The sequence below is a fragment of the Anomaloglossus baeobatrachus genome, chromosome 5 (assembly GCF_048569485.1).
Source record: "Anomaloglossus baeobatrachus isolate aAnoBae1 chromosome 5, aAnoBae1.hap1, whole genome shotgun sequence".
In the NCBI taxonomy this organism is placed as follows: Eukaryota; Metazoa; Chordata; class Amphibia; order Anura; family Aromobatidae; genus Anomaloglossus; species Anomaloglossus baeobatrachus.
Genome location: NC_134357.1, coordinates 111572116 through 111587900, shown reverse-complemented (window position 1 = coordinate 111587900; position 15785 = coordinate 111572116). Strand labels below are relative to the sequence as shown.

At 42.1% G+C, this 15785-nt stretch overlaps 1 protein-coding gene across 9 annotated transcripts in view; it reads left to right on the top strand.

Moving 5' to 3' along the window:
- PLCE1 (phospholipase C epsilon 1) overlaps nucleotides 1–15785 on the top strand; it is a 400168-nt gene that overhangs the window by 278165 nt on the left and 106218 nt on the right. For 5 of the 9 annotated variants that reach the window (XM_075348765.1, XM_075348767.1, XM_075348764.1 and 2 more), the window contains exons 6-8: nucleotides 618–876; nucleotides 1120–1328; nucleotides 15660–15692. In XM_075348765.1, coding sequence (XP_075204880.1) covers nucleotides 618–876; nucleotides 1120–1328; nucleotides 15660–15692 — 501 coding nt within the window. The remainder of the gene's footprint in view (nucleotides 1–617; nucleotides 877–1119; nucleotides 1329–15659; nucleotides 15693–15785) is intronic. The other 4 variants (XM_075348768.1, XM_075348766.1, XM_075348771.1 and 1 more) reach the window with 1 other exon arrangement.

Here is a 15785-nt window from a genome sequence, read left to right as displayed (position 1 = left end):
ACCCCTTAGATAAAAGTAAATCTATACATAATTGGTATCTACACATTTCTACCGACCTGAGGCATCACAACGACACATCAGTTTTACCATATAGTGAACACGGTGAATACAATACACCAAAATTGTGCAATCACACTTTTTTTATTTTTCCGTACTTTTTTGTGGTTTTTGACTACACTATATGGTAAAACTCATGGTTTTATTTAAGTACAACTCATCCTGCAAAAAACAAGCTCTCATATGGCAAAATTGACAGAAATATAAAAAAGTTATGGCTCTCGGAAGAAAGGGACCAAAAGAAAAATGAAAAATTGCCCAGGGGTGAAAGGGTAAATGTTATAATTTTAAACTATAAGAAAAAGACTTATGGCACATTGTAGGTTTTTTAACCTAAAGAGAGGCATTAGTTTGATAGGTTGCTTTGCCGTTGGCTGTTGGGCTCACAAAAAAATGGCCATTTTTGTGTGCTAAGTATCTTTTACATGTTTTTCATAACAATGATGCATGTCTATATTCCCATACTCATTGTTCCACATAGCTTAGCACTGTAGAGTGCAACTGTTTCCTTTTTGTTATAATTTTAACTGTAGTTTTGGGGGTTTTCTGCTTAAACTTAGGTCAAGAAAAGTATTGAAAATGTGGCAATTTATGGATCAAAGTGACATAGAAACGATGAGAAGCTTGAAAGATGCAATGGCTCAGCATGAGTTCTCCTCGGAGTACAGAAAAGTAGTGAATAGAGCCTTGAATATTTCAGGTTGCAAGGTTGTTCCTTTCTGTGGCGTCTTTTTGAAGGAGCTTTGTGAAGTCCTTGATGGAACCTCAAGTCTTATAAAACTGTGTCCTCGCTTCAATTCTCAGAATGAAACACTGGAGGTAACCATAGCAGACATTTCTTTTTCAACTGTGTATTTACTGTTGGTTTTTTTATTGTTTGGAATGTGAAACCTTTGATTTTTAGCAGCTATATAAAAGTAATGTAAATGTTATTCTATCTGGGCATCAGACTTAATATATAGGTTAATTAATAGGACTTTTCGAAACTTCTTGAACATAAAAATGTTCTTTCTCACTTCACAACGAGCCATAAGTAAGACAAATCTGTTGTATATTTTGCAGTTTGTATCCGACTACAATGGACAAGACAAGTTTATTCAGCGAATAGGAAAAGATGGGATAAACAACACCGAAAAAGAATCAACAGTCAACAATATCATGCAGACCATCCGTAGCTGTAACCGCAGCCTTGAGTCTGAGGAGGGTGAAGACAATGCCACCGAAAACAGCACCGTGAGAAAAAACTCTATAATGGATAGGAGCAGATTTCAGTGAGTGTTACACCAATATTTTTATACTTAGGGTTTTGAAATTGTTCATGACTATCTAATACCGGGCAACCCGATGCAAAAACAGTAAAACGAGCCAGTCAGATACAGGAACGTCAAGAATCCTGATGAGATTTCTAAATATTTTTCTAAACAATGAAAAAATAGTTGAGCTAATGCAATACACATGGGTCTTTGCTGAGGAACGCTTGGAAGTTATTTCTGATGTGCTTCATTATTTATTTTTTTATTAACTTTTGATTTTGCAAGTAAAGTTGAACACAAAATGTGGACATTTAACTTTCAGAATTTGTATAAATTTGCGACAAACTAGTAGAGGTTTTTCTACAAATTTAGATTTTTTTTGCGGACTAAACCTTTAATTTTAGAACTTAAGAAACATCTAATTGTAAACATATTTTGTGTTAAAATCCTACAATAGTTCCCCATTGTGACTCTCCTTTCCTCCTAATGGTGTATCCACCATTATTTCATGTGGACACCACTTGCTCCAGTTTGCTCATTTTTCTCATTATCAGTTTTGAGGTGGGATTAAAAGGAATCTGTCATGAGGTTGCTATGTTATATAGTATATACCTTGCCAAGCTTCAAAAGGAACCTGAAGACCCACCTCTTCCGACAAGTCTACAACCTGCCGTAACCCTCAGTCTGATACAGCGCAGCACAATCAACTCTACCCTAACCTACTGTATCCTCCCTTATCCCTTGTAGACTATGAGCCCTCGCGGGCAGGGACCTCTCTCCTCCTGTACCAGTCTGTGTCTTGTACTGTTTATGATTATTGTACTTGTCCCTATTATGTATACCCCTTTCACATGTAAAGCGCCATGGAATTGATGGCGCTATAATACTAAATAATAATAATAATAATAATATAGTCAAATAGCAACATGATGTAGGAACAGTGACCCTGAATTTAGCGATACATCACTTAGTGGTCTGCATGTTGTTATTTTGATAAAATTACAGCTTCCTTTGCTGCAAATCTAGCAGTTCTCTGTATTTGGAGCTCTGTATAACCCCACCCACACCACTGATTGGCAGCTTTCTATCCATAGACAGAAAGCTGTCAAACATTGGTGGGGTCATGCAGAGTGAGAAGACTACATGACACAAGACAAATAGTCCTGCAGTTATACTCTCTCTGCAACAAGCAACCTAGTAAGTGATACATCATTAGAATCGGGGGCTCTGCCCCTACCTTATACCGTTCTTAGAATAAATAGTAAAACCCTGCTAACAGATTTCCTTTAGTGCAGTTGAGGAAGCTATAGAAATAGGAAGAAGCTAGATTTGTACAAATGCAATTAGGTCTTCTATAATAAGCAGAGACAGACCCCGCATGGGCACAGTGGACATATGTTTTTCATATTATATGATATAACATATCCATATGAAACAAAATGAATGTCAGGAAGAGACAGAGGGATACTTTATAGACAAGGCTGGGGAGGATGCAATAATTTGTTAAAGAGGATGTCCAGACTTTGGGTTCAAGTCTTCAGACAGACTGTGTTATTGCAGGCTTCTAAATCCTCAGAGCACACACAATGTGTATTATCAGACAGGGAAGGCCCATGGTTATGTGGCCCTTCCCAGCCTAAAAATAGCAGCCCGCAGGCACCCCAGAAGTGAGCTGCTATTTTCAGGCTGGGAAACATCAAATAACCATAAGCCTTCCAGTCTGATAATAACAGCCCCAGCTATCTACTTTGCCTTGGCTGGTTATCAAACAAGGGGATTTCCATGACGTTTTTTTAAATAATTATTATTATTTTTCTTTTTTTTTTTAAATTGCTTGGGGTCCCCTCTATTTTTAATAACCAGCCAAGGTAAAGCAGACAGCTGAGAGTTGCAGCCCGTGGTTGTTTGCTTTACCTTCGCTGGTTATCAAAAATAGATGGGAGTCCACATAATTTTGTTTGTAGTTTATTTATTTTGTTCACAGCAGGGTATAGGCATCTTCCACATGCCGAAAAGCTTATTGATTGGCTGCGCTGCAGCCTTTTAACAAGCTTTATTAGCATACAAACAGCACCCGAACTCCGAACTTGTTGAAAAGTCCATGTACGAGTTCTAGTCCTGGACCCCGAACTGTACAATTCAGGTTCCCTCATCCCTACTAATCATATCAAGAATTGACTCCAAAAATGTTGAGGTTCTCAATTAAATTGGTGTGCTTCCATTGTTTTTATAGGGGGTTTTCAATTTTGGATACGTTTTCTCCCACTTCTGCAGTATGTTTAAAAAGCAAACTACTCTTTACTCACCCTCCCCGGGTCCTATGCGGATTCTCACCCTCTGCTCCCAGTGTCTGTCATTGTCGGCATCGCTGACATCATGTTGACAATGCTGCTGCCAATCGGTGAGCTCAGCGGTTCTGCCTGGGGGAGAGGGGGGAAAGGGTCCACAGAAAATTAGAGGGGGTTCAACTGAGGTTCAACTGAGAATGCAATTCTATTACTGTAGCTCGTTCTGCACTAATAGGGGTTGTCTAACAAGATGCATAGAGTTCCCTTCATTAATGGCACATTTCTTGTAAGCTGTATCAGAGTCTTGCCACCATATTATGGAGTCCTATATGAGTGATAAACATGCACTCAGCACGGTTTATTTAGCTTTAAAATATGCAGAACTCATTTCAGTTAATAATGTTTTCTAGAATCATTCAGTGCAATTACTGAATTACCATCTATCTGTGCTTCGTATGGAGAAAATGGTTTGGCTTGGCCAATTCATTTTGTATTTCATTCTAATGAATAATGACATTTTTAAGGACAACGAAAGACCTTTGTTACAGAGAATATTGGGAAGTAATTTATTTTCATTTCTGAAATAATCCCGCAGTTTCCTGTACAAGTCTGCTTATTTCATTTACCTGCAGTGGTAAATCTCATTTTAGCAGAATAATTTGTTTTGCTGAATAATTTTCTTAATGTTATTAAAAACGTCTGGATGAGGTGTTGTGAAATGGTGCCAATGCCATCTGTCGGGTCCAATTTTGTGTCTTGCTTTGATGTTGAAAAGCATTTCTGTTTGCCTTTGTGAATGTGCTTGTACTCTGTTATATTCAGAGGAACCTGATAGTTTGGTGTCTCTATTGGGAGTCATCTAAAGGAAGATGACCAGTGAGCATAATATATGATGGACCTGGAAACACAGATGGGCATGCTATGGTCATGCATACTACCTACAGGCAATCTCCAGTATGCATAAAGGATAGAATTTATGAGGCAAATGGGTTAGATGGCTGAAGTTAAAAAGGCTGAAGCCTATAAGATGGATGTGTCAGATGCAGTGGTTTAATAATGACCTATGGCTAGTGTTGGAGTAGCTAAAAGTTAATGCACTCAGCGTGAGAGTAGATCAAGTAGACAGATATAGTGATAACCAGAAGACTATAGCGCTCACAAACCGACGTTGTACACACCAGTGATAAGTAACATATGCGGGGTAAAATTGAGATCAAATAACTTGCCTGAAAAATACACCAGACTAGGTGAGTAGATGGATGTGTGTCCTCATCTGGAGGTTCATAGTAGGCTGCAGAGGTTACAGGTGGTGTGCATGCCTGTGGTGAAGTTATTCACCTCGGGACTGGCAGCAAGTGCAAGGTATGGAGGTGTTCTGCGAGACGGGTTTCAAGGGGTGAATGCTAATTCTACCCCGCAGGATGAGCGGTGTGCGGCAAGGAGCTAGCGTCTGTATCTAGGAGCCCCGACTGGCGGCTTCCCTGGATACCCGAATGCACGCGTGAAGAGAGCATGTGACGTCACAGGACTCAAGAATCTCCAGTATGCCTCTGGTTATAGTCCATTTCACCATTACGTTACTTCATTCTGTTACATTTCACATGGTGCTGGTCATAACCCCAAAAAGCAAGTATAGCTTAATGATAAATTAAAAATTTTATTTTAAAGGTAACATGGGAAGTTGTACATGCCGTCCAATCTGTGGACAGCACGTGTGAGCAAAATATACACTTTTTCTGCCATTGGGACTCCAAATTAATAAGATTTGTTTTACATGCACTTGGGAAATCAATGCAGCACACACGCTTTGTGGTGTACTTAAAATTTCTGCCTAATTACATCATGTGACCAGTTTATATAGTATCCCAAACAAAGAAATAACTTCTCAGAACAACAATAAGACAATAGGGGCGTGAACAGAAAGGTGAAACTTCCCTGCCCATCAGTATTAGCTGAGCCCTATGACATCATTCAGTTGTAAGACAAGATGGTTTCTATAAGAACAAAATGGATAGTATTCTCTCACACCACGGTATAGAGACGGAGAAGCTCAGTGGAATTGTATATGGGTTTGTAGGAAATGATTTAGTATAACTTGATTGAAATCCTTGGTGTCTCTGTATACATGAGTCCAGTGGGCAGTCCTGCTAGTGATTGATATCCATAACTGCATGCACATTCATGCAGGGAAGACTGTCAATCACTGAATAGTACCGCCCACTGGACTCATGCATACAAACACAAAGGATTTTAATGAATAAAATATAAGTTTTACTGTAATTTTTCCAACAAAAATGTATATAACTCTGATCAGCTCCTCCTGCTCTATAACATACTGCGTGTAGATCAGATAACAATTTCACCATGACAGGTTCCCATTAATGTACCTGAACATGATGGTGATTGCAGGCTCCTTGTGTATACAGTGCATTGCTTAACATCCATTCCTATCCCTGAAATTGAACTGTAATTACTGACGGGAACCTGTGAAAGGAAATGTAACATGAAATTGTTTTCGACTGACTTAATGGATATAGATTAGCATGAGCCTCAGGGCTTGTACAGAATGTAGTGGATCCTTTTAGGTTTAAAAGATTTCTATGTCTCATAAATGGCAATTCTGGTGACTTACAAAACCTTCTGGTCTTCAAACAGATTCCCTTTGTTTCAAATTACCTTAATAAAATTATCAAATTAATATCTCACACATTATTAATAATGGCAGCTAAACCCCTAACACCTTGGGTAGGCGATAACTTGCTTATTGCTGAGGATACAATTTTTGGGATCCTCAGCAATCCAGTGATTGGAGCTCTACAATCCACCTGAATGAAGCGGAAGTGCGCATGCTTGGTCTCCACCCCATTCAGAGTCTATGAGATTGTCAAAAAAAGCCAAGTGCTGTAGTTGCCAGTGCCTCACAATGAATGTAGAGGAGGCTGTATACGCGCACCTTTAGTCGACACAGGACATAGCTGCAGAGCCCCATTCCTTTGTTCCAGAAGTCCCATTTTGGGATTTCTGGTGTTAAGAGCAATTGGACCAACAACGATCAGTGACTGGGCTGCCAGTGATCATGAATATGAGAAGCTGTGTAAGGCTAAGTTCACATGTCCTGTAGTCATCTATTAGAACGGATCCGTTGGGAAAGTGATTTCTGCCGGATCCTTTTTTTTTATTTAACATTGGCGTCTATGAAGAACGGATACGTTAATGGATTGCTATTTATCCATCCATTGTACTTGCATTTGTAACGGATCCGTTGTTTTCTTAACGGATCCATTACAAATGGACAATAAATAGCAATTCGTTAACAGAGCCGTTGTCCGTAGATACCACATGTGTAAATCGGATCCGTCCAACATCCGTTATTTAACAATGGACAAAAAAGTTGTTTTTGCACAACTTTTTGCAAACAGATCTCTAACGAATTCATGTAAATGGATGACTAAAGACCATGTGAACCCATCCTTACAGTGTTGGATACCTTACTAATTCATATATGTGGAAATTGGGAAAATATGTATAGCAAATATCCTAAAAAGTAAACTTAGCACTCTTAATATTATTTGGATTGTTTTTAATGATTATTTCTATGTTAGGTTTTAGTTTTTCCCTGTTTATAATGGTATATCTATAGTCCGCACCATGATACATTAATATATATATATATATGATTACTAGCTGTAGTACCTGGCATTGCCCAGGATAGTAACTGTCTCTCTCCCGCTCTCCCTCTCTCCCAGTCTCTGTCTCCCTCTCTGTCTGTCTATCGATCTGTCTGTCTGTCTCTCTGTCTCTTTCCCGGTCTGTCTCTGTCTGTCTCTGTTTTTTCCCTGTCTGTCTCTCTGTCTATCTGTCTCTCCCTGTCTGTCTTCTGCCTCTATCTTCTGTCTCTGTCTGTCTGTTTCTGTCTGTCTGCCTCTTTCCCTGTATGTCTGTTTGTCTCTGTCTATATTTGTTTGTCTGTCTCTGTCTGTCTGTCTCTCTGGTTGTCTGTCTCTTTCCTTGTCTGTCTCTATCTCTGTCTGTCTCTCTGTCTGTCTCTTTCCCTGTATGTCTGTCTGTCTGTTTCCCTGTCTGCCTCTGTCTGTGCTTCGGTCTGTCTGTATCTTTCCTTGTCTGTCTCTTTTCCTGTCTGTCGCTTTCCCTGTCTGTCTCTTTCCCATCTGTCTTTTTCCCTGTCTCTTTCCCTGTCTGTCTCTTTTCCTGTCTGCCTCTGTCTTTCCCTGTTTGTCTCTTTCTATTTCCCTTTCTGCCTCTTTCCCTGTCTGTCTCTATCTCTTTCCCTGTGTTCCTCTGTCTGTCTGCCTCTGTCTGTCTCTTTCCCTGTCTGCCTCTTCCTCTGTCTCTGCCTGCGTCTGTTTGCGTCTGTCTGTGCCTATGTCTATCTGTCTCTATCTCTGTCTCTATCCGTCTCTCCACCGATATCATATTACCTCACACATATGCTTCTTATACTAAGAATCTCCTTCTTTGACTATAGCAACCAATCACAGCTCCTGTTAATAACCTGTAGCTCCCAGCTCCATTGACTTTAATGGAGGCAGGTTTTTTGGTGAATAACTGTAAAATGTGGGGTTACATTTTCTGCTCAAAACATAGTCTACAACCTTCCCTGAGTCAAATGAGGCTTCTGTGCAAAATTTTGTGATTGTAAATGTGATGGAGCAGATTCCTTTAGCGGACATACACACACACACACACACACACACACACACACACACACACACACACACACATACATAAACACACACACACACACATACATACATACATACATACATACATACATACATACATACATACACTCAGCTTTATATATTAGATCTCAGCACAGGAACTTTATTTCAACACATCGAATTGTAGAAATTATTATTATTCCAAGATCTATTGATTAAATTAACTTTATGGGAAAACCTCTTTAAGGCAGTTCCTCTTGCCAAAAGCATCCATAACGTTTTTAACTAGAATCTAAATTTGTTATACTTTACACATCCCCCATGGAAAAAAGCCAAAGTCTTGTTTGTATCTTTATTCGCGTCTCCTGTGTAAAGTGACAAGTAGCTAACAGATGATATTTAGCTTTGCGGTACACAAATGAAGCATGTATGGTTGGTGGTCCTTCAAGTCTGGGTCTGATTTAAGGATTTCCTAGTGCTTATTTTATATGCCCATCATCTTATCCCAATCCTCATGGTAATCAGTAATTAATCTGATATAACTGTTATTTTTCAGATTAGTCCTGTCGGTTCGTGCTAATAGCAGAATTGTATGTTCTCCGCATCATCCTTTTGGAGTAGTTAGTTTCTAATCGTTTGAGCTTTGATTCTTAAAGAAGTTGTCCAGTTACCAAAACTGTTTTTTTTTTTTCTGATAAATCTTGCTAATATGTGCCCCACAACACATCTATTATGTTTTTTCAGCAAAATTACCTTTCATTGTGCACTAGCAGCACATGCTCATTGCTGGCTCCAGCTCTGATGGGGTTAATCTCTCCTCTGACTTCCTGTGTTCAGTTCCTACAAGTCCCAGAATTCTTTGTGGCTCTAGGGCGGTGTCTAGCTTATCTAACACACCCATTGTGTCTAATACACCCACTCTGCTCTCACCCAAACCCTCCTCCCTGCCTCTTCCCAGTGGATGCACTGAGATCAATTACACAGAGACAGCAGCAGCTCTACACAGCCAGGGGAAGAAAGTGTGTGTGCGCGTATATACAGTGTGTGTGTATGTGTGCGCGTATATACAGTGTGTGTGTATATACAGTGTGTGTGTGCGTATATACAGTGTGTGTGCGCGTATATACAGTGTGTGTGTGTATATATACAGTGTGTGAGTGAGTGTGTATGTGTGTGTGTATGTCATACTCACCTGTCTGCAGGGTCCGGGTGCCATGCCTGCTTCCAGCCCCTGTCTCGGTCCCGCCGTTTCGGCTGTGTGCAGTCTCCCCGGTGCATGCACGAAGCTTGCAGGACCTGGCCGTGGATCACCTGATGCAGTCACCTGACGCATCAGCTGATCGTAGTGTCGCCGGCTTTTTCGCGCCCGGCCGGCTATCAGCTGATCCTGCCGTCAGGGGACTTCATCAGCTGATTACCGGCCGCTCCTGCAATGATGGGCCAGGATCAGACTCCGCTCCAGGAGCTGCCGGTCATCAGCACAGACGTGAGTATTTATTTATTTATTTATTTTTTTTGCACTGATGCTTCAGCTGATTGTATAATCGGCTTTTATACAATCAGCTGATGTATGATGTGATTCACATCCTTTAACCTGACACATCATCTGATCGCTTTGCCTTCCAGCAAACCGATCAGATGATATTGGATCCGGATTGGACGACGCGGGACCCTAACCCAGGATTACTGCGGAGGGGGGTTTATTTCAATAAAGATGGAGTCACTAATTGTGTTGTGTTTTATCTCTAATAAAAAAATTTTTCTGTGTGTTGTGTTTTTTGTTTTTTTTTATCATTACTAGAAATTCATGGTGGCCATGTCTAATATTGGCGTGACACCATGAATTTCGGGCTTAGGGCTAGCTGATAATATACAGCTAGCCCTAACTCCATTATTACCCGGCTAGCCACCCGGCATCAGGGCAGCTGGAAGAGTTGGATACAGCGCCAGAAGATGGCGCTTCTATGAAAGCGCCATTTTCTGGGGTGGCTGCGGACTGCAATTCGCAGTGGGGGTGCCCAGAAAGCTTGGGCACCCTTCACTGTGGATTCCAATCCCCAGCTGCCTAGTTGTACCCGGCTGGACACCAAAATTAGGCGAAGCTCACGTCATTTTTTTTTAAATTATTTCATGAAATTCATGAAATAATTAAAAAAAAAAAAAGGGCTTCTCTATATTTTTGGTTCCCAGCCGGGTACAACTAGGCAGCTGGGGGTTGGGGGCAGCCCGTACCTGCCTGCTGTACCCGGCTAGCATACAAAAATATGGCGAAGCCCACGTCATTTTTTTTTTCTTTTTGGTTAAAAAACTGCATACAGTCCTGGATGGAGGATGCTGAGCCTTGTAGTTCTGCAGCTGCTGTCTGCTCTCCTGCATACAATGAACATTTTGAATAAGGAAATGACATCAGACCTTTTTTATTTTTTTCATCAACAATCTTTAATGGCATTGTGCACTGATTAAAAACGCAGTGAGCAAAAACGCAGCAAAAAAGGCACCAAATCGCGGCAAAAACGTGACATGCAGCACCGCAGATGACAGAGCAGAGCAAGTTGGTGACATGCTCTGCTCTGACACATAGTGTGCTGCATGTCACTGTATCCACTCTGGGACTTGTTGTGCAGGTGACCGGATGATACATGTCACTAACTGCCCCACTCTGTGATTTCTGCTGCATAGTACCAACTGTATACACTCTCACCTGCACAACAAGTCCCATAGTGGAGACAGTTAGTGACATGTAGCATCCGGTCACCTGCACAACAAGTGCCAGAGTGGTGAAAGATAGTGACATGCAGCACACTATGTGTCAGAGCAGAGCATGTCACTGTCTCCACTCCGCTGACCTCACAGCCCGTACACGCTGCGATGGATGCAGGGGGACACAGAACAAGTAATCGGCCGACACTGGAGTCATCTGATTACTTGGGATGAATTGAGCAGTAAAATGCTCTGGTGCTCGATGGGCGAAGCCCATGCCGATTTTTTTTAAAAAAAATTCATTAAAAATAAAAAAACAAAAAAATCACATTGTTTGTGGGCTCCCGCTGCATTTTCTGTTGCTAAGGGTAACCAAAGCAGCTACTGGCTGCTAGCCCCAGCTGCTTGGTGTTACTTTCACTGGCAATAGAAATGCAGGGAAGCATTTTTTTTTTTTATAAAGGTTTTTCCCTGAAAACGTTTTTAAGAAAATGACGTGGGCTTCGCCATATTTTTGTATGCTAGCCAGGTACAGCAGGCAGGTACGGGCTGCCCCCAACCCCCAGCTGCCTAGTTGTACCCGGCTGGGAACCAAAAATATAGAGAAGCCCTTTTTTTTTTTTTATTTCATGAATTTCATGAAATAATTAAAAAAAAAAAATGACATGGGCTTCGCCGAATTTTTGAGTCCAGCCAGGTACAACTAGGCAGCTGGGGATTGGAATCCGCAGTGAAGGGTGCCCAAACTTTCTGGGCCCCCCACTGCGAATTGCAGTCCACAGCCGCCCCAGAAAATGGCGCTTTCATAGAAGCGCCATCTTCTGGCGCTGTATCCAACTCTTCCAGTGGCCCTGGTGGCAGGTGGCACGCTGGGTAATAAGGGGTTAATACCAGCTATGTTTTACCCGCTGGTATAAAGCCCGAGATTCTTAATGTCAGGCCAAGGTTGACCTGGCCATTAAGAATCTCCAATAAAGGGTTTAAAAAAAAAAAGACCACACAGAGAAAAATACTTTATTAGAAATAAATACACAGACACAGTAGGGACTCCATGTTTATTACTCCCTCTCACCCCTCCACGATGGAGAGAGTTCTGTACTGACCATGCCAGGAGAGAGCGAGGGAAAAGAGAGAGAGCGAGGGGGGGGAGGAAAAGAAAGCGAGCGGGGGGGGAGGAAAAGAGAGCGAGCGGGGGGGAAAGAGAGCGAGGGGGGGGGAAGAGAGCGAGGGGGGGAGAAGAGAGCGAGGGGGGAGGAAAAGAGGGCGAGGGGGGAGGAAAAGAGAGCGAGGGGGGGAGGAAAAGAGAGCGAGGGGGGAGGAAAAGAGAGCAAGGGGGGAGGAAAAGAGAGCGAGGGGGGAGGAAAAGAGAGCGAGGGGGGAGGAAAAGAGAGCGAGGGGGGGAGGAAAAGAGAGCGAGGGGGGAGGAAAAGAGAGCGAGCGGGGGGGAAAGAGAGCGAGCGGGGGGGGAGAACAGAGCGAGGGGGGAGAGAAGAGAGCGAAGGGGGAGGAAAAGAGAGTGAGGGGGGAGGAAAAGAGAGCGAGGGGGGAGGAAAAGAGCGCAGGGGGGAGGAAAAGAGAGCGCAGGGGGGAGGAAAAGAGAGCGCGGGGGGAGGAAAAGAGAGCGCGGGGGGAGGAAAAGAGAGCGCAGGGGGGAGGAAAAGAGAGCGCGGGGGGAGGAAAAGAGAGCGAGGGGGGAAGAGAGCGAGGGAAAAGAGAGGGGAGAGGAGAGAGGGATAAGAGGGGGGCAGAGAAGAGGGCGAAGAGGGGAGGGGGAGAAGAGTGGGGGGAGAGAAGAGAGTGGGGAAAGAACAGGGGGGGGCAGAGGTGCTCTGTCACCAACTGTCTCCACTCTGTGACTTGTGGTGCAGGTGACAGAGTGCAGATAGTTGGTCCCATGCAGCAGGACAGATGGCAGAGCACAGCGGTGACATGCCTGTCAGTGTCTTGCTGCTGGGAGGAGCAGATGATCACACTGCCCGACACTGGCCGCTCTCCTGACATCGCAGCAGAGCGGGCGGGTGGACAGTGTGATCACATACTTACGTGCAGGGGGGGAAGCTGAAGACCCCCCCCCCTGTACTGCACACTGGCGCCCCGTGTCTCACCATCTGCAGGACGCCTCCGCTCCACACTGACGTCCTCCGGATCCTCCCCTCGATGCTGAGCTGTGACGTGCGGTAGTCACCGCCCACAGCCCTGTCACTCAATCTGAGTGGCGCCGGCATCCTGTGACGTACCCGTCTTGTTTGAGAGCCCGGAAATGCCGGGACGTCAGAGGATGCCGGCGGCCACAGCTCCAGGGGGTCATGTGACCGGCACTGAGCGTGCAGGATAGCGCCGCTCAGTGCCAGAACTGGAAACAGAAGCCAAAGGAGAAAACGCCTAGAAAGGTAAGTAGAGCTCATACAGAAAATAAAAAAAATGGGTGAACCACCCCTTTAAGGATTCAAAGTGAAATGATGTTGGAGGAGGAATTTCCCTTTCAGGACTGCCCTTATGGTGATTGCAGACCGGGCTCTCTTTGAATCCAGTTAGCTGGAAGTTACATCTATTTCTTTCTAGAAACCTTCATGCTAATTCAATTCTCACAGTCCTCACTTTCTTGTCATCCCACATTCCACACATCCTAAGCTCACCTCTCATTTTTTTACAGATATATTATTGTTTTGTTTTTGTTTTTTTTTTATTTTTCACAGATGCTGGATTTTACTGTATAATTCTGGATTTGCAGTCATGGCCAAAACTATTAGCAGCCTTAAAATAGATACAGAAAATGAAGTATTTCTCCTAGAAAATTATTGCAATTACACATGTTTATTTCCTGTTTGTATTGGAATAACACTAAAAAAGCTGAGAAAAAAAATGCAAATTGGACATAATTTCACATATAACTACAAAAATTGGCCAGACAAAATTGTTGGTACCCTCGACTTAATATTTGGTTGCACACCCTTTGGAATAAGTAACTGTAATTAATCGCTTACTATAACCATCAGCAAGCTTCTTACACCCCTAAACTGGAGTTTTCTACCACTCTTCTTTTTCAAACTGCTCCAGTTCTCTCAGATTTGAAGGCGCTTTTTCCCCACAGCAATTTTAATATCTCTCAACATGTGTTCAATGGGATTTAGATCCGGACTCATTGCTGCCACTTCAGAATTCTCCAGCACTTTATTTCCATCCATTTCTGAGTATGTCTTGAAGTGTTTGGGGGTCATTGTCCTGCTTAAAGACCCATGGCCTAGGATGCATACCCAGATTCCTGACACTGGGCACTACATTGCAACCCAAAGTCCTTTGGTAATCTTCAGATTTCATGATGCCTTGCACTCAGTCAATGCACCTGATGCTAGAGTCAGTAAAACAAACCCAACACTTCTTTGAGCCAACACCATATTTGACTGTAGGTACTGTGTTCTTTTCTTTGAAGGCATCATTCCATTTTTGGTAAACAGAATGATGTACTTTACCAAACAGCTCTATCTTGGTCTCATCTGTCCACAATATGCTTTACCAGAAGGATTTTGGCTTACTCACTTACATTTTGACAAACTGCAGTCTAGCTTTATCCTGTCTCTATGTCAGCATTGGGTTCTCATGGGTCTCCTGCCATAGGGTTTTATTTCACTCAAATTTTGACGGATAGTTAGTGCTGACACTGATGCATTCTGAGCCTGCAGTACAGTTTGAATTTCTTTGGAACTTGATTGGGGTGAAATATTCGCCATCCTGTATTGCAACCTTTCATAGATTATTCTCTGCCATCTTCGTCCAGGAAGATACAGTGCCATGGGTTGTAATTATATTGCTCACCATGGACAAACCAAAATCAAAATCTTTGGAGATGGATTTGTAACCTTAAGATTGTTGATATTTTCACCAATTTTGGTTCTCCTGTTTATGTTCTCCATTCTTTAGTGTAGCACACACAATGCAAAGATTGAGACAACTTCTCCCTTATTTATCTGGCTTTAGTTATGACTTTCATATTGCCCATGCCTGTTACTTCCACATGTGCATTTGAAAGAGCAAACATGCTTGAAACAAAGTTGTTTACCCACAATTTTGGAAAGGTGCCATCTATTTTGTCCTGCCCATTTCTTTCCAAGTATGTCCAAATTGCTTTTTTTTCTTTTTTTTCCTCTGTGTATAATAAAATGAGGAAAATACTTCATTTTCTGGAACAATTTTAAGGGTGCGAACACTTTCATCCATGACAATATTTGGATATTTAGATCCTGTCTGTATATATTATTACTTGTGTTTTTTGCTTATGGCATCTGCATAAATGGTGTTTTTGAAAATCTTCAGGCTTATCTATGGTGTTTTAATCACATATTATAGTAGTATTTAGCGATCATATTCTGGTGTCACTGTTTCTAAACTTTTTTATAGCTTTATTTCTATATACAGGTTATGTAACTGTTGCTATGTTTAATTAGTGTATCCGCACTTTTCACCAGAGCTACTTTTCCATTTACAATACGTACCCTAATTTGGTCTCCGCCTTGATGTTCAATAATCGCCCTCACTTAGCAGGGATCTTTTTCCATTGACATCTGGCGTTATATTAATATAAATATATATAACATATTTTTTAGACTCTAAAAAATATTATTTTCTTATTTAGTGCTGTATGACCTCTAACAAATGTGCCCTCATTTGGTTTTTATTCATAGCTCAAAGAAAAGTCATGAGTCAAACAGAGTTCTGTAAGTTAACCTTTTGCTTTTGCCCAAATTGGCTAATTGTTTTTAAGTTTGATCCCAAAGCTCTAATGGAAATTGTCTATGAAATTCTGACTG